This window comes from Tiliqua scincoides, chromosome 4 (genome assembly GCF_035046505.1).
Source record: "Tiliqua scincoides isolate rTilSci1 chromosome 4, rTilSci1.hap2, whole genome shotgun sequence".
Classification (NCBI taxonomy): Eukaryota; Metazoa; Chordata; class Lepidosauria; order Squamata; family Scincidae; genus Tiliqua; species Tiliqua scincoides.
The window spans coordinates 10315445-10337960 of NC_089824.1; the positions used below are offsets into that span (position 1 = coordinate 10315445).

The 22516-nt window shown below is 44.5% G+C and overlaps 1 protein-coding gene across 1 annotated transcript in view; it reads right to left on the minus strand.

Moving 5' to 3' along the window:
- TG (thyroglobulin) overlaps positions 1-22516 on the minus strand; it is a 165601-nt gene that overhangs the window by 8528 nt on the left and 134557 nt on the right. Inside the window, exons 44-45 of the mRNA XM_066623268.1 lie at positions 17275-17456; positions 7797-7904 (exon numbers count right to left, since the gene is read on the minus strand). Of these exons, the coding sequence (XP_066479365.1) occupies positions 7797-7904; positions 17275-17456 (290 nt within the window). The remainder of the gene's footprint in view (positions 1-7796; positions 7905-17274; positions 17457-22516) is intronic.

Consider the following 22516-nt stretch of genomic DNA (forward strand, 5'->3'; position numbering starts at 1 on the left):
ATGGATTTATTTGAAAACATTTGGAAACCATTTCTTGATTTATATATACAGCCAGTATCTATCCATTGCTGTATTACTATTTGTATGTATGGCATATTAGACTAAGTGAATGCAGTAATTCTGACAAAAGTTTTTTGTGCATGGGTTTGTGTTTCTATATGGTTTGCAGTTTCTTTTTTTCAAAACGTTATAAAAATAAAGTTAAAAAAAAAAAAGAAGAGATAAGGGAAAAGCAGAACTTGGTCACAGATTTCATAAGAAACCCTCAGGATGCACATACAGGGTGAGGTGGAAAAGGAAGAATTCATGTGGCAGGTTTGCATTTCTTTCTCAAGAAATACACATGCGCTGTTTTGGCAAGATTGCAACAGCCTTTGATCCAGACCACACTCCATGGCAGTTAACTCCAGAACCATGCAGTGCTAACAGTGGGGAAATCCATACACCAGATAAATAGGTCAGCTGGACCCACAGTCCCATGCTACCTCAATGATGCATTAAAGGCCACCTGCATGGTTCTCCTTCCCAAAAGTGCCCCCTCAAAAAAAAGAAAATCTGCCATCATTTCTCCCATACTGCGGACAGAACATGGAGAGGCTGCAGAAGAACCTTCTTGAGTGGGTACAGGAGAGGCTGACCTCATGTAATGGAACAAAGCAACATGGGAAAGGGGCATAATCAAAGAACGATGCCCTTTGGTGACATCTGCCTGGGTTGTTCCTGAGTGAAGCAAGGACAGGCCAACTGCAACTATAATCAACCCACTATATTGAGGAAGGATTGTTCAGTGGTTTGTATGCAGAAAGTCCTGGGTTTGATCCCTGCCATCTGCAGGCAGGGCTGGAAAAGTCGACCCTGGAGTACTGCTACCAGTTCAGCACAGATAGAAATGAGGTAGATGAACCAAAGGTCTGACTCAGAGTAAAGCAGTTTCGTACATTCACATGTACATCATCTGATAGGAAGCAGTTGCCGAGCCAATAAAGATTACATGCACATCAAGAGCAGAAGTCATCCAGTTACAGACAGTTATCCACTAGAGAGTTAAGTTCCTGAAAAACCTAGTGGATACCGAATTAGCGGATAGTGAATCATTGAGCTTAAGGGGAAAATGGAGTTGGGTTCCAGGGGACCTCTTTCACTATATACTCTATGAACCTGATTCTTAACTTGAAGTCTATGGGGCTGGGCAGTACTGAGGGCTTATCAACATCTCCAACATCTGATGCTTTCTTCTCCGTGTTGGACACCCCTAGATATGTTGAAGGTTGTAGTGATGATGATTTCTCTCTGCTGGTTATCCCTCCTCTCACTGAAGGTTGCTGACCCAACAATGAGGCCTCAGAGTTTAGCAGTGGGGAGGAGGTTGTTTCACCTGTCCTCCTCTTCCTCCTCCACCTGTCTCTTGACTTGCCCCAGAACAGCCCTCTGGGAACCTTCCAGAGTCCTCTCATCATCGCCAGGGTTGTGAAGGTTCCACTGGAATCCCCAAGATGCTGCCCAAGATGGTGAGGCAAGTCTGGAAGCAGTCACAAATGTGTCCGACAATTCTCTATGGGCCAATACCAATGTCCATTTGATGTGGCATTGGCACAGATTTCGTAGATGATGAGAACAGAATCACAGATAGGTGGCATTTCTGCCCCTTGTGCGTAAGTGAGTTCACTGATTGGCATACAAAAAGAACTGAGTGTTTTGTCGCTAGCGTTTTTGCTGCCCTCCAACGAATAGCAGCACCCCCTTGCCTCCAGTAAAAATAAATTATATATTCACACGCACATTTTCCATAAAATGCAAGAAAACGTGGGCCTTTCTTGCCTTAGTGGTCCCATCCTAAAACCTCAATAATGCTTTGCATCTGGAAACTGAATTATTTACCAGCACTTCACAACAGAGACAGAGGGAACTGAAACCAGATTAAAGCATATTTTTCCATCTGAAAATATTTAGACAAGGATTAGGCTGGATCAGAGCTCCATAATTCTGCTTTAACAATACTGTGCTTGTTTATTCTGCATTAGGCAAAGTTGCCATAAATATTGCTTTTAAAGTGGTAGGGGCATAAAGGGAAGACGGAAAGGGGTAGAAATGTGCCCCTTGGCAATGGGACAGTTAAGTTCACCCACGGTCTAATTCTAGCCTATGAAATAGCAGCGACTCCAATATCATTGGAACTGACTTGCTGAATAAGATCGAGAGCTTGGGAAAGCTCACAAGAAGCGCATGAAAGTTATGGTTCCCTGCTTTTATCCCTGGGTTGGTTATTCAGAGTTTTCCCACGCATGGAGTGATAGCCTGTTTGTTTCCTTGTAATGACAGCAGGGATGCTTCTGCAGATCATCTGCATGCACCATCTCAAAAATCCAGTGTGGTACAGTGGCCAGAGTGCTGGACTTTGGCCAAGGATATCTACATTCCCAGCCCTACTCATTCTCTCCCACAAAGCTTCCTGGGTGACCCTGGTCCATCTAGTAGCCTGGTCTTCCTCAGAAAAGTGTTGTCAGGGTTCTGAGCTCATTAAAGGAATGGAAGCATAAAAATCTGAATAAAATGGAAAGCGTTTACACAAAGAAGTCTTTTTAAGAATGGCGCATGTGAGGAGACTCTTTATATGTGCTATTCAGGGACCTGGTGTAGGGGAGGTGTGTGGAGGTGTGACACCTCTGAAGAGGTGTGACAGAACGTTAACATGTCGTACGAAGGCCCGGTTTAAACCTCAGAAGCCTCAGACTCGCTAGGTAGCCGCTATCTAAGCCAACAATTTTCAACATTTTAATTCTCACAACACACTGTCCTCTTTGCTTCTAATGATGTCACATCTGGAAGACTCTTCTGGGTTCTATGGCCCTTTTTCTAGAGCAACTGTCTGCAGTAACAAATTGTCTGTTCCTCTGCTGCAAATTCTTTCCTCATTTGTTACTACAGGCAACTGCCTTCAAAAACAGGGTGCAGAACTTAGAAGCAATTTGCAACTGCTCCAAACTCCTGTGGCATACCTGTGGAACTTTTGTGGCACACCGATGTACCACGGCACACTGGTTGAGAACAGATTATCTAAGTCACTCACTTTCAGTGTCCTACGTGTATCATGACGGAAACAATAATGCCATCTTATAGGATTGCTGAATGGTTTACACTTAAGAAAATCACAGTCTAAACATCCTGCAAGTTAGTTTCTTCCTCCTGAGGGCTATTTCCTCCAAGTAGCCACTATAGGGGCAATCAGCTGCTGGTGGGGGTGTATTTAGAGGACAAAAATGCTCCCTCCACCTCTGTATTTGGATAGAAAAGGGCCATTCTCTTATGCTTCCTGATTTAAGCCTGTCTGTGGGTTTACATCACGTGGAGTTTAGCCCTCAGTGAGCGTGACTCAGAATTTTACTTCACCCTGGGGATCATTCTATAGATATCAGTGGTCAACATTTTTCAGTGAATAATAGCAAACCCAAAACCAAAGCGCTTTTTCCTCAGCTCCATAAAACATTTCCAAACCTCATTGTCTAAGACTGCATGATCTCATCTTAAGATATTTTAGCTGCCCTAGTGAATAGTTTTGGTCTGTCATGTTAACAAAGAAATCAAAGACATCGGGGCACATCATCATCTGATGAAGGTCATGTCACCATTCACAGGAAGCAAGCTGCAGACTTTGGTTTGCAGTCACTTAAGATTTTTAAAGGCGAGCATCGTTCTTGGGGATGATTTGAATAAAAGCTGGGGTGGAATTAATGGATCTGCCACATGGAGGTATGGGTGATTGTACGGGGAAGAGTGAGTCCTGGAGGCCATATCAGGAGGTTCAACCAGTCTGGAATTAATGAAATCAATCAACAGGAAATCAGCAGAATGGAGATGAAGCAAGGAGACAGAAGAACCATGGGGAATCAAACAGTGGATTGTCACTACAGAGTCACAGCCCAATCCTAAACAATTTTCCAGTGCTGATGCAGCCACAGTGCATCTCTGAGGTAAGGGAACAAACATTCCCTTCCCTTGTGGAGGCCTCTGTGACTGTCTCCCACCACATAATGCAGTATGCCCTGTTGACACAACTGCATCAGCACTGGAAAGTTAGTTAGGATTGGGCTGTCAGTCTGTAGACAGTGCAAGAAGGGAGCCAAAGGTGGACATTTTTGGCTCAAAGAGATCTCTGCTTTTAAAAAATTAATTCCTTGCAGTGCAGTAGGGGTTATCTTATGACATGTGAAAGTGTCCTGGGCCAGGGTTTGGGAAGTGCTGCCTTATGTGGTTTCCTTAAAAATCCCTGCAGTATAAAGTAACTGATGGAGCAGGAGAGAGAGAGAGGGTGGACCTTGCACCAGAATGTATGCTGTGGGAAGGGGTTAGGGATGTATAGCCTTTTCCAGGTTGAGATCATGCTCTGAAGGGACTGAAGCTGAGCAACTGTAGCTTGCTTGAAGCTAAGAAATTGTGGCTTGCTACCGATGCTTGAGGAGTGAAGGAGGGAGTTCACAGTTCAGTCTCTTCAACCCTGCGCTGTTACTAAAAGAGCTCTCATATATGTGAACATATGTGCTGTGTCACAGGAAATGTAAGGCTTAATGGACACATTCTTTTCTTTCAGCTGTACTGGGGAAAAAGATGACAACATCTAAAATATTTAAATCTTAGCTAAATCAGAGGCAAGACCCATCAAATCCAGTGTTCTGCTCTGCATAGCGGCCAACAAAGTGAGGGCAATTGCCCTATCCTGCTATTGCTCCCAATCAAATGCTAACCAGTGGCATATTGCATCTGGTTACGGAGGCTCCACTAAGCTATCATTGGTAATAGCCATTAATAGACTTCACCACCATAAATTCAAGAGCAGCGAGGGGGGCAGGTCATGCAGGGGTGAGGGTTTATACCCATCAGACAGCCCACCTAGTCAGGCTGACCCCTAAGAGGATAGGAGGAGACATGTAGAACTTTGTTCCAGGGCCTCCAACTAGTGCCAGCACTATATGGATTTGTCTAACCCAGTGGTTCCCAAACCTTCCTGGGTCATGACACCCCTGCAGCCTCTTCTTTCCAGCTCAGCCAGACATCAGTATCTTGAATCTCACAAAATCTTGCGAGATCCAAAATGGTGGCACCCAAATCTCATGAGATTTCATGAGAACCACGATAGTACCACTTGGGGGGGAACAGGTACGGGGGGTCACTGGGGACATCCTGCGACACCCCTGTGAGTGTGCCATAATGCCCTAAGGCACTGCAACACATAGTTTGGGAACCCCTGTTCTAAACCCTTTTAAAGTTATCTAAGCTTGCAACTATCATCTACCTCGGAACAGTGAATGCCATAATTAATTTTGCGTTAGTGAAGAAGGATTTGAAGAGCTAAGATGACGTTATTGTGTCATCTGGTCAGAATTAGACACTCACTTGCATTCCACTGATTTCTAAGTGGCTTCAGTGCATAGTTATATGCATGGCTTTTTTATTTCAGTGAGCCAAATTGTCTCCAGATTGCACTCGGTGAGCTCATATACAGCTCCTATTCTCCAAAATAAGAAACTATAAACAACCAGATGCTCCGTCAGTGCATGCTGTGGCCAAATCCAGCTATTAATATAATATCCCCATTACATCTTCATGATGATTTAAAACCCATCCACACATATCTCTATGTGTGGAATCCACTTCCCTGTGCCAATGTCACGTGCTTTCATTTTTATGAATACTGAAATTATCTGGACAAGGCCAACTGGGTGGGAAGGAACAACAAGGTAAGTTGATCCATTCAAATGGTTCCAAGATTTATATACATACTATGGTGGCCAGGAATCCCACTATAGGAAAGTAAGATATGCAAATGGGGACTTCACATCTCGCACATAAGACGAGAAATTTCTACCAATAAATCAAGCATAGATTGACACCTTGTCTTATCTGTGGGTCACTTGGGGGGGTCAGAACTGTTCAGGCTATTACGACAGCCAGGAGAAGCTTGGAGGAGCTTTAAAAGTGCCTTCGGAGGGTCTGCAAAGTGTCTGAGGAACATTTTGAGTGATTGCATATAGCTTACAAACAGGCAGCTTTGTTTTCATTTGTCGAAGCTCTGCTGTAGAGTCTTCTGAGCTGGCTCCTTAACTCCAAACTCAGAAGTGCCTCTTATACCAAGAGTGAACAGTCTAAAAAGTTGCCAGCAATTATATCATGAGAAAAGCCTCGCTGGATCAGGCCAAAGGCCCATCTAGTCCAGCTTCCCGTATCTCACAGTGGCCCACCAAAACCTTCAGGGAGCACACAAGACAACAGACACAAACTGCGTCCTGGTGCCCTCCCCTGCATCTGGCAGCCTACTTCTAAAACTAGGAGCTTGCACATACCTACCATGACTTGCAACCCATGATGAACTTTTTCTCCAGAAATTTGGATGGTTTTTAAACTGCAAACAGCTTTTCTGCTGTTTCAAACTTGGATTTTTTTTTTTTAAAGCAATTCAATGCAATGTTCAATTCCGTTGCTTTGGGTGGGGAATAACACACAGCGCTACATAAGCACCTTGTTAATATCTTCCAAGACAATGGCATGGCTCAGACTCATTCCCCCCTTTCAATCAGGCTCCAGGGCAATCAGGATCTGCAGCTTCTCCTCACAAGCACCATTCCCCAAGTTTTACCCTGGACTTATTTGAAGTTCATGGAACATTCCATGATTTGGGGCTGAAAACCTGCCCTCACCTTATCCGTGAGATCGACTCATAGGAGAGTGTCTACAGTAAGTTTTCTGAGGTTGAATTCTAGTAAAAGGGCACTGTGGAGGAGCTTTGGAAGCAAGCAGCTGATTTCTGTATTTGTGCAAAAGTTGGCTAGATGTTTTGTTCCCTCATTCAGAGAGAACTTCAAACTAAGAAGAAACTTGGTCAAGGTCAAGTTTGAAAGAATTTTCCCATACGCAATGCAACATTACTTGGTTCGCTTAGATTTTTGCGGTTACTTTTTTTTCTTTTCTTCAAAAGAAGCATTCATATTTAAAAAGTAGTAGTATTTAAAGTGGCTTTCAAAGAATGATTCAACAATTATGGAGACAAGACCAAGGGCATGCATCTTTTCCTGAAAGGATATGCCCTTCAGGTCCTCTGTGTTCACTTGCAGCTGACAGTGCTGACATGTAGCACTTTGTGGAAACCGTAAAGGATTCTTTCTGTTATGTTTGCAGGAGAATGGGCTACTAGCAGCCACAGGAAGCAAGGAACGAGGCCCATCTCCATCCCCCAGAACTTGAGTACCTGCAGTGCAAGCAGAGATACCAGGCTCAGTCCCTACTCTCTCCAGCTAAAGCATCTCATGATCCGACTGGGGAAGGATTCACAGCCTGCAGCCTACCAAGCAGAAAAGGCAGTGGTATGACTTGGTAGAAGGCAGCTTCATATGTAAACACCCGCGAGGGAATGAGGAGGGTGCGAGTGTTTTTACTGTTTTATACACAGGAAGTAATAGAAAGGGAAACCAGAAAGGCTCTATTTTAGCTCAGTTATTTTTTGCTCAAGTTTTAGTTGAGTTCCTCCACAGCACTCATTTAAGTACAGTCACAATGCTGAGCACAGAAGCTGCAACACACCTTGTTCCTTCCGGCACCTTCTGCTGGTGGCACAATGCCATCTGGGTGATGTTAGTTAAGTCATAAAGACAGAAAATGCCCTGGAATATGAAAGCCAGAGAAATGCAACAGAAAGAAAGACTGGACCAGATAACCCATGGCATTTGATCTGAAGGAGGATTTGTGACCTCACATGGTCTATTTTTGTAAACGACATTCACCAAAGACAGTTCCATCCATCCTCTTACCTTCTCAGGGAAGAGCTTTCTGGTACATGGTACATGAAGACCTTTCCTCTGTTGTTAGCAGCCCAGTGCTTAGCCATGTCTATTGTTGGGCAAATGATGAAATGATCTCTGAAAAACAGCAAACAATCTGATTGATTGATTGATTGATTACGTTTTGTAGCAACTGGGTAGAGGAAGGGGGAAACCCTGTTACCAGGGCCTCCCACTGTTGCCCAGATATACTCCTTGCCAGGGCTTTTTTTGTAATGGAAAGCATTGGAACGGCGTTCCGGCACCTTTTTTCCCCCTCATCCTGGCCCCCACCTTTTTCCCCCTCCTCCTGGCCCCTCCTCCTGGCCCCCACCACCTTTTTTCCCTCCCTGCGCCACCCAGCACTGCTGGCTAAGGAGGGATTTGAACTTCCAACCTTGTGCTCCACAGTCCAGCACTCTCTCCATTAGCCTATAGGAAAGCCTAGAGTTACAGTGTTCAGAACTAATATATAAGGTCCTGAGCCCAGCTGGTGGCCATCAGCACCTCAAGTATTAGTTCCAAACACTTTGAGCTTAAGACTTCCAATGGCTCAGTTACTAGAGTGCTGGTCTGTGGAGCCAGAGGTTGGGGGTTCAAGTCCCCGTAAGGAATAATTTTTTTCTTCTTTTTTTTTTTTTAGGTAGGGAAGTAAATAAATAAAAGATTACACTTGTTAATCTTAAACTTGTTCTTGTAAGTGGGTTCCTGCACCTTTTATTTTTTTTTACAAAAAAAACACTGCCCCTGCCTCACCGCACTCATAGCTTTCGCCTGAGCCCAGCCTGCCTTTCCTCTCCCCGCGCTCTGCTTCCCGCACAGCTACCAAGCCAGTGAGGGAGTGGGGACATGTGCTGAGGAGGAGGAAGAGGAGGACGACGATGACGAGGGACAGCCAGCCAGGGAGACGGGTTGCAGCACCCAGGTACTGGCTTGGCAAGAGGAGGGGGGGAAGGAAGCTGGCTGGTGCAGCCCCTGCACCTGAGACAGCCTAGGCATGTCTACTGAGAAGTAAGTCCCCTTGTGTTCAGTCGGGCTTACTCCCAGGAAAATGTGGATGGGATTGCAGCCCAAGCCTATGCAGGTCTACTGAGAAGTAAGTCCCCTTGTGTTCAGTGGGGCTTACTCCCAGGAAAATGTGGATGGGATTGCAGCCCAACCCCATGCAGGTCTACTCAGAAGCAAGTAATTCATTCATTTTTATAGTTATTAATATAAGGCTTGGCTGATCTAAATTAATTAAGCAAAAATTATTACTAATAATATAGTAGCTTTGTAATGTCATCAACAGGAGATTTAGGTTTTTAACTATAAATGGGGAAGCTTAAGTGTCCTTGCTGCTTTATAATAACACTTAGGAAATATGTATTCCTCTGTGCAGTAGGTCAGATCATTGTTGTCTATTAATTTTTGGTTTTTTTTAGACTATATTTAATAATCACTATTATTATAATGGGGAATGGGGACATAGTACACAGGGGAAAGGGGGGAACCACAAAAGATGGGTTAATGAATTGATTAAGTTATGAAGTTATGAATCAAAAATCATGTGGTCACACACCCTCTATTGGTTCAAGATGAGTTGTAAAATAGATTATATTCCGGTATTATATAATTTATCTATTTTACAACTCATCTTTTGTGTTTATTCTTCTGCTCCCCCCCTTGTGTGTTTATATTGCGCATTCATTGTTATCTGATCACATATTTCTCTTTTTTTTTTTTTTGCACCAATCATGTTTCAATGTCTTGAGCCAATAGAGGGTGTGTGACCACATGATTTTTGATCCATAACTTGTTTATTAACCAATTAATTAATCCATCTTTTGTGCCCCCTCTCCCCTGTGTGCTATTTGATTTGGGTTCAAACAAATCTGTAGAGTAATTCTATGTAATCTTTTTTTAATTTTTAGTGTAAAAGTGTGATCCGCAAATTTAAAAATGAAAAAAATTACCAATTTCTTCTCAACCACCAGTCCTGCTAATAAAAAGGCTAGAATGACAGACACAACGACAGTCACAGAACACACAAACATAACAACACCTGTTCATAGTTCTGAATCTGATCTTGAGAAGCAAAGCCAAACTACAAAGGACTGGCCGGACTGCTGGACCTATGATCAAAAAAATGATTTTTGCTTGAAAAATGAATGGCTCTGTGTTTGCAGAATGAAACTTGGCTGTACGGCTTGTAGAAAAGTTGGACCTCTTGGAGTTGAAACAAAAATGGGAATGAAAGTTTCCAAAGAATGGGCCAAGAATGAGATAACCTATTGTGGCAAAGATAGGAAGCAACAGTTGACCTCACTTCGAAAAAAAATATTTGAGCACAGAGAATCTGCTGCACATAAAGCAGCATTAAAAATAGTTGCTGAAAGTGAAAAAAAACTCTTGAGAATGTTTTTTTAGCATCCTTAGCTCACGAAAAAATAATAACTGCAAAAAATTTTCGAACTGCATATAAAGTAGCAAAGGAAAATCAATCATTCCATCATTTTGAAACTGAAATTGATCTGCAAAAACTGAACGGAGTTGAAATTCTTCATTCTACAAATGCATGTATTAACATTGTCAATCATATAAGTGAAGAAATGAGGAAAACTGTGGTTAAAAAAAATTGTTCAATCCAATAATAAAATTTCATTGATAATTGATGAATCAACCACAATAAGCAAAATAACTACCCTCATAGTATATGTTCGATGCTGTATTGAAGGTGTTGGAATGAATGCACCAATAAACTTGTTTTTGGACATGGTAGAACTTGAAAAAGTATTGGCAGAAGGAGTATTTGATTCCTTACTCCAATGTCTTCAATCTTATGGGATGACAGAAGATTATTTAAAAAAATATTTGGTTTCTCTGGCGTGCGACGGCGCTGCTGTGATGTTAGGGTGTAAAAGTGGAGTGAAAAAATTGCTTTCAGAACATTTTCCTTCTATTATAGTTTGGCATTGTGCTAATCACAGACTAGAATTATCAGTAGGTGATGCTGTCAAGGAAACTTCAGGAATAAATAGATTCAAATCATTTATTGATAAACTTTATGTCATATACCATGCCTCAGCAAAGAATAGTAGAGAGCTGCATTTATGTGCAGAATTACTGGGGGCTAAGCTGCTGAAAATTGGAAGAATTTTAAGTACCCGATGGGTATCATCTAGTTTGTGTAGTTTTGGCTGTGTGGAATAATTTTGAATCCCTTGTGTGTCATTTTGAACAAGCAATGCATGATCCCACAAGAGATAAAAATGATAAATGCACTTATGATGGCTTGAAAAGAAAAATCACATCTACAGAATTTTTATTGGACCTAGGATTGATGTGTGACGCTCTCCAAGAATTATCGGAATTAAGTTTGGACCTACAGGACCGCAACATAGACCTGTACAAGGCAAATAAGAAAATAAAAATACTGGTACAAGTTTTTGAAGAAAGAAGACAGAACCCTGGGCCCTATTATAAATGCGCTGTTGCTGCTGTACATGATCTTCACTTTCATGGAGTTTTACTTCACGCTAAAGATTCAAGAAAGGATCCTCCCATTGACCCAAATACATTTTATACAAAGTTGAAAGAGTCAATCGAAAAAAGATTGCTTGATAGCAAAGATGATGAGTTGGCGTATTGGTCTCACGTACTTGATCAAAAACATTGGCCTGAAGATGTTAATACTCAACTGACATTTGGAGAAGTGGAAATTAGAAACTTGTCAATCAGACTGCAACTAAATGAAAGAGAAATGATTCGTGGATTCCGTGAATACATTCTTGAAAAGACATATCCTGAAAAACTGTTGCATTTGATATGGACTCTGAATACCATTCCCATTTCTTCAAGTGAATGTGAACGCGGGTTTTCACAGATGAATCTAATTGTCACCCCAACAAGAGCTTCATTAAAGACTAAGACAATTTCAGCACTTTTGTTCATCAAACTTGTCGGACCACCTCTGAGACTTTTCGATCCTTCAAAATACGTTGATCTGTGGTTACTCAGAGGACGACATTCGGCCATAGATACTAACAGCAAGGAAAGGAGTCGAGAAGATTTGTCGGATGAGAATTGGACAAAACTTTGGAATTTATTATGAACATTTGCATAATACAATAAATTCAATATGTCTCAATAGTGTTGAATGCCTTTTTGTTATCCTCTCTGTACGTGTTAATCACGTGTTGTCTAGTTGTATCTTATTACTTATTTCTCCAATAAAAAATGGATTATAAATAAATAAATAAATAAATAAATAAACAAGTTGTGAGTTCCTGCACCTTTTTTTTTTTTTTTTTTTTTTACAAAAAAAGCACTGCTCCTTGCCCAGGGCGAAACTGGTAGGCTCCACTGCCACCACAAAGACAAAGACAGGGACAAAGAGATCATCTTCAAAAGCCTTCCTTCCAATTGTGTGAAAGGTCTCCAAAACCTCTAATGCAGCTTGTGGTCCAGGAGGGCTAGGGCAAAGGTCTGACTGAGTTTACTCAATGACAAGAAGATGAAGAGTTTAAAAAATAATTTATTAGAGGAATGATTCAGGGGGCAGGGAGGAAACTATTAAGTAGGCTTGGCGGAGCCTACAAAATGACTTTGGGGATCTTGGGTGCAGAATTTCACAAAGCAGCCAATTACTGACAAATCTGAAAGTAAACTAAAAATTCCCTATGTGACTATCTCACTGACCTCTAACTGTACTTACCCTACCTTGCAAATTCCATTACACCTCTTCGATGCATGCTCTTAGGGAACCAGGTCAGAATACACCCAAGCACCTTGGTCTTCGTCCTAACTAACCTAAATTTGATGGCGTGACTGCCTCACTTGGACATCCCACTCGACTCCCAGAGCTAACCAGGCAGGCTTGGATGGACACCCAGTGAGCACAAGCTAGGGACCATTGTTTTTGCTGAACCCAGGAAATGAGGTTCCTCAGTTCACAAAGCGACTTGTCTACCTGGCCTTGCCATTCTTCTGCAATGGTGAGAGTTCCAAGGTTCCTCAGAGAAGCCCCTTTCCTAGTGAACTTTACAAGAAGGCTTTCCTTCATGGAGAGAGATGTGAGGAAAGAGGGGGGCACAATAATCACACATTTGTATCCTGCCTTTCAATTTAAGAATATCCCCTTTACACATATTTGCATGTAACATGCGGTTGGGCCTTTAAATTGCTGGATCTTGAATCCCAAGCCGATCTCAGTGGGTGGCCTTTGACGAGCCTTTGCAGTATCATCTTTGCTTTTCTTCTATAAGGTGGGACAGAACTGCTCAGTCACTTAATTTTTTTACATCTTAAAATACAGGCTGTTTACCAAGAATTCCTGTGAGGCTATTTTGGGCTCTGAAAATTGTCATTTAGTGGAGACTACAAAACCGCAGGTTGACTGACCACCCCGTGATATGCAGCAGCCACAGTAAACAACCATCACACTGAAAGCTGCTGCTCCTGTTCTCTACAACCCTGAAATCAAGCAGGCCCATGTTTGTTAATGCTAAAATTAACATGTGGCGCTTGAGGTTTCAGAGATGCAGAGAAAGATCTTCAAGTCACCATTTTAGAAGCTAACCTTCTGAGCCGTTCAAATGGTTATGAAAGGAAAAGGGGGAGACCTTTTAATTTTGTTTCCAAGAAAGCAACAGCAGTGGTTTAAATGGCATTTCTCTAAATACACTGTCCACAATCCAATGCAAGCATGCTGAGGTCCATTTACTTCAATAGCTACGCATTCACAACTAACTCCCCTCTGAAATAGAGTAATAGTCAAGGAGGGCTGTAATGGGAGAAAGGCTTTGCACACAGCTGAGACACTCAGAGATCAATCACTTGAAATGTATACAACTGCACGCAGAAGCGTTTCTGCCAAAATCTGCTTCAAGCAAAATTTGGGGATGACTTTGGGTGGGCTCTGCATAGGCTTGAGGGGAATTTTCAGTAATCTGCCTTCCTCTTTCATCATCAAAAGTTTCATCATCAAACTCTGAAAAGCCAGCACTAAATTGCTGCCTGCAGCAGCAATGGCAACACAAGAGGACTAGATTCCACAACAGCTGGGCTAGGGTAGTGCCATCAAGGGAAAGGGTCAGAGGACAACGGAACCTGACATGCTTACCCTTTCTAGTTAAAAATATCTTAGGTAGCACGGCTAGGCAAGACTTCTGCCAGGCAAGACACCAGCTATCTTCAAATGTTACAAAATGAGGAATTGGTTTCTGGTGTGTGCTGGGCATGGTTTGAGGCACAGATTCGACCTTGAAAACCCCAGGCAGCTTGGGACTTAAGTACTGTACTCAAAAGACATCCATCTCCCATCAGAACCTGCTCCAAATCTAAGAACTATTTCAGAGGTCCTTCTCCAAATGATCCCCTTCAGCGTTAAGCAGAGGGTGGCCAAGGACAGGGACTTATGAATGTTGTGTCCGGGTGGGTCGAGCTGGGACTCTTGCCACTTGACAGGTGAAGCCCATTACATTCTCCAAAACAGGGCGCTTTTATTGACTTGTCCTCTCTGATTTCATTCACGTGGTATTGTGAATGGTTTTGTGAATTTTAGACTGCATTTCATAACAGGTGGGTTTAAATCATATTATGGTATTTTTGTATTCTTTCACCTGAAAGTTGTTAGAAACCACTTTGGAAGTTTTAACAGATATGCAGCATGCTACACTTTTTGAATAAAAGAATAAAATGGATAAAAGAAGGAACGCCTGTTTTCACTGCTGTTCTTTTCCTGACTTCTGCAGGAAGAATCCAAGATATATCCATTCCCTCTCTCCCCAGCCCCTTCTTACAGACAGAGTTCCGATGTTACAGGCAGAGAATCCTTGAAATCTGTCAGCCAAAACCTCTTGCAGTCGGGGCAGTGCAACCTGGACCGCTTCTTGATGCAATCTCAGGTCTGCTACAAACCTCGGTGCTACAAAACAAAACCACTCCAAAATCCCTACCATGCTCCTTGCATATTGATGAGGAAGTTCTGCACAGTCCTGTCCCTGTAAATAAAACCAGAAGTCCCACACTTCCAGTTTTCACAGCAGTGCGCAAGGAGGGGAATGACATGCTTTTTGGTCAAGCTGGTGGGCAGCAGTTCATGGTGGCTTGCGTTGGCGAAAGGTTGGAGGAAGGTGACGGTGGTAGACTCAGGGCAGAAGGCACTGCGGATCCGGTGCACTCCCCATACTTCTGAAAATTATGGGAGGTATGCCCCAGATTTGCAGCCTGTCATACTGGTAGCCCAATCCTATGGGCTGAAGCCGCCAGAGGAACACATGTTCCACCGGCGGCAGTGGCTGCTGCTGAAAAGCAGTCATAAAGCGCACTCCAGCAGTGCGCTGAGTCGTTTGATCGCTGGCCACCCACTGAAGCAGGTAATCGGTGAGTGGGCAAGGGAGGGCAGACCAGGGGCAAGGAGGGGGAGAAACTGATCTGGAAGGGGGCTGAACTGGGCTGAAGGAGGCTGTGGGAGGGGGTGGATCCAGCAGCAATGGTGTGTGCTGGATCCTATCCCCTCTGAACACAGCCTCTGCTCCCCCTTTCTCTCCTCACACTTGCGCTAGCAAAACCACCAGGAGAAACACAGAGATGCATTGTGGAGCGGGAGGCTTGCAGAGAGGTAAGGGGATTGAAATCCCCTTTCCCTTCCAAAGTCTCCTTATCCACTGCCCCTGCTTGAAACAGCCCTCCCCCCACCCTGTTTTGAGAGCAGCTGCACCAGCAGGGGGAGATGGGAAGGGTAGAATTGGGCTATAAGGGAACTTAACATTTCTTTGTGCCTTTTGCTTATCTAAAGCATGCAGCTGTTGACTGTGTTTACATTTTCCCCTCCAGTAAGCCTCCTATCTCAACAAACCTCAATTCATGTTTGAAACTGGAATGATATTTATAAGGTCATTTACTTATTTGGGGGGGGGGCAAATGGTGCACACTGGGGGTTTCTGGAATGAAACAGTCAGCAGTGCATAGGTGTGGAACTTTGAACAAGCATGCAGTAAGGAACCTCTCCATGCCAGCTGCTTTTTTTAAAAATTGGAGAACAATATCACTAGAGAGAAAGGGTAAGTGCAAACATTCCTGTGAGTATCTGTGTGCCCACAAGTATGTGTGTGGCCCATATGGTGACTAAATGGAGACTGTGTCAGGCTGTGCGGGTACACTATCCTAGCTACATAAAGGGGCATATGGACATACATAAACATAACAGTCATTGCACTCTGGAAGTGGGTTCATCAAATTCTTGTGGGTTCTCCATAGCAGAAGTAAAAAAAAAAAAAAAGTGCCTATCAATAGCACTGTACCTGTACTATCACAAAGCCTCTTCTCTCCAGGGGTGAATCCTGTGTTTGTGTTTGAGGGGGGCCATGAGCTCTCCCTTAACTCCAAAGCCCAGGTCAACCGGATGGTTACACCTGGGATACAGCCCAGACTTGGAGCCCAGATCCTCCTGTGGGGTAGACCTGGGCTCCGGTTGAGCTTATGGCCTCCGTGGCCATTTGCTGGGTGGGTAGACCTGGGCTCCCGCCTGGACATGAAGCCCAGATCTACCTGTCAGGTAGACCTGTGCCCCCATTCCAACTCAACTCCTTCAGCCACCAATGTCCTGCCCAATGGGCATTCCCCTGGCTCCCGACTTTGTTCCCCACTAGTGGACAGTTTGGGGGGGCCATGCACCCATGGCCCCCCTTAGATCCACCCATGCTTCTCTCTCACCTTAAAAAAAAGCAGCATTTTAAAACTCTATTTTTTAAAATGAAGGTCCTGAATGAACTTGCATATTGCTGAAATATATAAAAGCAGCAGTTTGAAAAATTAAAAAACATGGATAGCTGCCTGGACTGGGGCAGGAGGGGGAAGACTGGTGCCTTAATCAGAGGTGGGATTGGTAAGTGTGTAGAGCATTGTAAAAGCAAGGGAAGCCAGGCTCACTTCACAGGAGTAAAAAAAAACTAATAGGCGCCCCCCCCCCCCAAACACATATACACACCCAGTTACATACATCACAAGTGACCTATCAAAGTAAATACACCAACCACATAGACCAGGCATAAAAGAATAATTACTTGTTCGGTGAAAACATCTTTTCCTTTTTCTTCCTTTGATCCTATTTTTAAATAGGAATGGTAACCAGTTAGAACAGCAATTTTCATAGGGCCGTGGCACTCTGGTCTGCCAAGAAAGTTCTGCAGGTGAGCTGCAGGAGTTTGGGGCACAGTGCTTGAAAATCACTGAAAAACTCTTCTGAGTTCTGCAGCTGTTTTTAGGGAAACTGTCTGCAGAGCTGGCAGAAAAAGAGGAACAGACAATTCATTACTACAGACTGTTGTCCTAAAAACAGAGCCACAGAACCCAGAAGAGCCTCCTGGAAGCTGGAAGTGACATCACAAGAGGCTAAGACCATAGAGAAGACTATAGAGGTCAGTGGGCTGTGAGAATTAAAATGCTGAAAATGGCTGAATTAACATAATGTACCAGACTTGCTTACCGAGTGGCATTCTCCAAAGCCCTGGAGAATGAGGCATACTCGTCTGATGAGTGCTGCAGGGAATAAAACCAGGTGGCTGCATCTTGCACCAAAGGATTGGAGTCTTCTCCCCCCAAAGAGTTTTGGAGAGCCTTGTAGAAGGCTGTTTTGCTGTCGGCACGGCCTTGGCTTGCTTCAAATCGCTGTTGGAAAAAGGGACGTCATTCGGAGGATCACAGAAACCTAAGTTCACACACTCCAAAAGGAAAGCCAGTGCATTTCTTAGTTTACTGAACCCTAACTGTGCACTGGAAGAATCATTGATGGACTGAAGTATACTTTTATTTTTCCATGCATGCACTGCTCTACTACAGGATATTTCAAAGAATAAGCAGTTAGGTTCTGGTATTTAAGAGAAGAGAGAGTGTTGACTGGAAGTACCAGAAATTGAAACCAGTATGAGATATTACATTTTGAATGAGATTCCAAACACCAGGCTTGATCTATCATGAACTGTGTCAGATCCACCATGATCCACCTTCTCTGTGGAGCTACTCAGAATTAGGGGCAAAGTTATTATGGAAAATGCATAGTTTGGTTCAGCATTTTTCACTCTCAGAAGTTAAATAGCAGCTGGTGGGAGAATCTGATTAGGATTGCAGCAATATGGGGAGGGAGGGGCTTTAATCCTTTCCCACCATCCTCCAGTATTGATTAAACTTGTGCCCCAAAAGCTGCTGTTAGTCCTGGAAGTAAAACTCCTACTGGTGCAACAAGTTTAACAGCTGGAATCTTGCTTTTAAAGAAAAAAAAAATCGAAGTTCTCTGCTATCCTCAGTATCAGTTTCTGCTCTTGTAAAATGAAAACAACCCTTGCGTACTGTTAGGTTGTTGGCGGGGAGGGGGGGCTGCAGAGATTCTGTGAGGTTGTTGAGGGGGGGCTGCATCAGTCCACCTCTTTCCAGGAACTACACATAGCTCATGAATCCAGCCTGCAAGAATGAAAGTTGGCCATCCACCCCCATTGGCACGGAGCCAAGAATTTTTGGAGACTTGTTCTATCTTTTAAGGAAAAGAATGCCTTGGAAACAATTCCTTTTCCCTTCTGTTTTTTTCCTTTTTTTAGAGGTGGCGTCTCCCACGTCTGAACTGGATCTAGAGCCATTTCCTGACAATCTGGTAACCTGAGCATTCTTGCTGCAATGTCTTATTGGCAGAGTGGCTGAAGAATTTGGTTGAATGATCACTTTCTAAATGGTTCCAGAGACTGACAGCTCAGAATAAACCATCTCTATTTCATATCCTACGCCTGAATCAAATGAAACAGATCTTGGCTTACACGCTCAGAGTTGCTGTCGACACTTAGGCGTAACTGTTCACAAATGGCTGCTCACAGGGAGAAGCTGTAGCTAAGTGAGTGCATGCTTTGCATCTCTTGGCATCTCCGGTTCGCATATTCAAAATATTTTCCCTTAAAAACGTTCAAAACAATGAAATACAAATTCACAGCAACAAAATAAGAGAGAACAGATGAAATAATTCAAGCCATAATGTTAGGAAAATTAAAAAAAAAAAAAATTAAGATCTCAACAGGCCAAATGCTTGCCATGAAGCAACCTGAAGCGGTTGAGTGGCGGTGAGTAGACAAGCTCCCAGGCCATCTGTCTGCCACCGTATCCAGCCTGTTGCTCCAGGGAGGCTCTGATTCTTTTCTGACTTACAGAAGAAGATCATGGCAATAGCTGCCCCCTTCTCCCTCCAAAGGGTCACTCAGACCCGGCCACGGTGACCCACGTCCTAGTGACATCCAGATTAGATTACTGCAATGTGCTCTACATGGGGCTGCCTCTGAAGATGGTCCGGAAACTGCAACTAGTGCAGAACGGGGCTGCTGGGGCTCAGCGGTTCGACTCCGTCGGGCCGCTGCTTTGGCAGTTATACTGGCTGCCAGTTCACTTCCGGGCTGAATTCAAAGTGTTAGTTTTAACTTTTAAAGCCCTACATGGCTCGGGTCCAGGGTATTTGAGGGATCGCCTCCTTCCATACAATCCAACCCGTCCTCTCAAGTCATCAGAGGGGGCCTTTCTGACTGTGCCTTCACTAGCGGAGATGAGGGGGGTGGCAGCAAGAAAGAGGGCCTTCTAGGTGGTGGCTCCCCATCCGTGGAACTCCCTCCCCCTGGAATTGAGAACAGCTCCCTCTTTAGAGTCCTTTTGGTGGGGGCTTAAGACCTTTTTATTTAGAGAGGCCTTTACGCTGACACCAAGGGGCATGGCGCTTTTTGAATGCATTTTAATTTGCAGTCCAGGTTTTTATTGCATTTTATTGTTTTTAATGTCTTATATATATATATATTGTGAGCCACCTTGAGTGTCCTTCATTGGGTAGAAAGGCAGGATATAAATTTCTAAAATAAAATAAATAAAATAAAAGCTGTTGGAGGGGAAAAAACTGCCATGGCTCCACATGACACCCACTTGGTGCTTATGAATCATCCAGTAGGCAAGGAGAAACAATCTGTAGCTCACCCCCTTCCATCCCTTTACTTGTGGGAGTCAAGTGCGCATCCTCTCTCTTCCACACCTTGGGTGCTTGCTGCCCCCCCCACCGGTTGAACACTGGCCTGCTCATCCGCCTGACCACCACTCCATCCACAGGGGTGTGAGTGCACCAGCCAGCACAAGGGTGGGAAAACTGAGGAGCATTCAGATCACGCAGGGGCATGGGCCACCACTGAGACAGTATGTAATTCATGTTATATTAAGGATACTATTCTATGTATGATCTCTTTGCAGCATTTTAGGACTTCAGCAGGGATGCTGTCTTTTCCAGGTGCCTTGCCAAAGGCAAGGGAGTCCAGGGCCATGTGAAGTTCTTCTAGGGTTGGTTCACTGTCAAGCTCTTCCAGCACAGGCAGGCACTCAATGTTGTTCAGTGCTTCTTCGGTGACTACATTTTCTCTGGAATATAGCTCAGAGTAGTGCTGCACCCAGCGTTCCATCTGCTGCGCCCGATCCTGGATGACCTCGCCTGTGGCAGACTTCAGAGGGGCAATTTTCTTCTGTGTTGGACCTAGGGCCTGCTTGATACCATCATACATCCCCTTGATGTTGCCCGTGTCAGCTGCTATCTGTATCTCGGAACAGAGCTGGAGCCAGTAGTCGTTAGCACATCTCCTGGCAGTCTGTTGGACTTTGCTGCGAGCAGTTCGGAGGACCTGCAGGTTGCGCTCACTGGGACAGGCCTTGTATGCTGCTTGAGCTCTCCTCTTTTCCTCAATGACTGGTGTCAACTCCTCAGAGTGGGCTTCAAACCAGTCTGCCGCCTTGTTGGTCTTCTTGCCGAATATGGACAAGGCGGTGTTGTAAACGGTATTCTTGAAATGTTCCCATCTGTTGGATGCATTTGCGTCGGCCGGGCCTGGAAGAGATTCCTCAAGCGCTTGTGCAAATTCCTCCACTTTTCTCTGATCCCGGGTCTTGCTGGTATCAATGCGAGGTCTTCCTTCCTTTTTCGTGTGATACAGTCGCTTTGTTTGCAGTTTCACTCTGCTGCACACCAGGGAGTGGTCAGTGTCGCAGGCAGCACCATGATAACTGCGTGTGATCTTGATGCTGGGAAGGCTGGAGCGTCTGGTGAGGATCAGGTCAAGCTGGTGCCTGTGCTTTGATCTTGGATGTCTCCAAGAGACTCTATGTTGGGGCTTTGTGTTGAAGAACGTGTTGCTGACACAGAGACCGTGATGACAGCAAAACTCTAGCAGGTGTTGGCCATTTTCGTTCATCCTCCCAGTGCCAAACTGACCTAAGCAAGTGGGCCATGAACTGTTATCAGCACCAACTCTAGCATTGAAATCGCCGAAGATGAACAATGGCTCTTTTACAGGGATTTTCTTGACAGTGGTGGCCAGGTCATCATAGAATTTGTCTTTGGCTTCTGCTGGAGACGACAGAGTCGGTGCATAAGCACTGATGAGAGTGATAGGTCCTGCTGATGACTGGAGCTGCAGGGACAAAATTCTTTCACTTCCCACAGTAGGTGGGATGATGGATTTCAGCAGGGTATTTCTGACCGCAAAGACAACGCCATGTTCCCTGGTTTCGTTTGGTGGTTTTCCCTGCCAGAAAAATGAGAAATTTCTCTCCTTGACAGATCCGGAATCTGGCAGCCTAGTCTCTTGAAGGGCGACGATGTCCATCTGCAGTCTGCTCAGCTCCATGTCGATGACAGCTGTTTTGCGTTCGTCGTCTATTTCTTGCAGGTCATCAGAGAAGCCAGGTGTCATTGTCCTAACGTTCCAGGTGCCCAGCTTTAGGGCAGTAGTTTTCTGTTTTCTGTTGCATGGTGCAGAGTTGTCGATCCGCTTGTCGGTTTTCACCCTAAACCCCACGCACCCCATGAGGTTAACGGACCGTGGCGAGGCAACACCTTACTGGCTGGGGACTGCCCAGCTTAAGGCGAGCGGTAGCTGCCCAATGAGATGCAATGATCTCTCCCACCGTCGGAAGCAGCCCCTGGCGTCATGCTCTACGCCAATCGAGCAAAGACTTATAACCGGTAAACTGCTGCTTCCCGTGTTGTGCCGACGCCGTATGGCGAAGTTGGAGTGTCCTCTCCAGTGCGCGAAGCCTGGGTAAAGAAGGTATGGAGGATAGGCTGTTACCCATGCAGCCAATCCCCCCTCTCCACGTCGCTGGAATGGTCCAATGGAAAGGCAGAAGCCAATACGGTTGGTTCCAGCGGCGTCGCAGGAGTTGCCAGAACGTGACTGTGTTCAGCCATGAACTGCCTAAGGGACTCCGGCTCCTGATTTTGCCTCGAGGTTGACTCCTGAAGCCTTTTCCAGAACTGGATGTAGCCACAAGGCAGTGGAGGTTTGAGGTCAGAGTTTCCTTCTCTTAGATGAGCTGCCTTCCTAGAAATGCTAAAATGCTGCAAAGAGATCATCATCACTGAGCTGCATGAAATCCTCTGTCTCTGCTGGAGAGAAGGTGGAGTACCTCAAGACATGAGGGATGCAAACATCATCACGCTATACAAGAACAAAGGTGACAGGGGTGACTGCAACAACTACCGCGGCATCTCTCTCCTTAGCGTTGTAGGAAAGCTGTTTGCCCGAGTTGTACTAAAGAGGCTCCAGGTACTTGCAGAGAGCATCTATCCAGAATCGCAGTGTGGATTCCGAGCCAACAGGTCCACCACTGATATGGTATTCTCCCTTAGACAACTGCAGGAGAAATGCAGGGAACAACGACAGCCACTC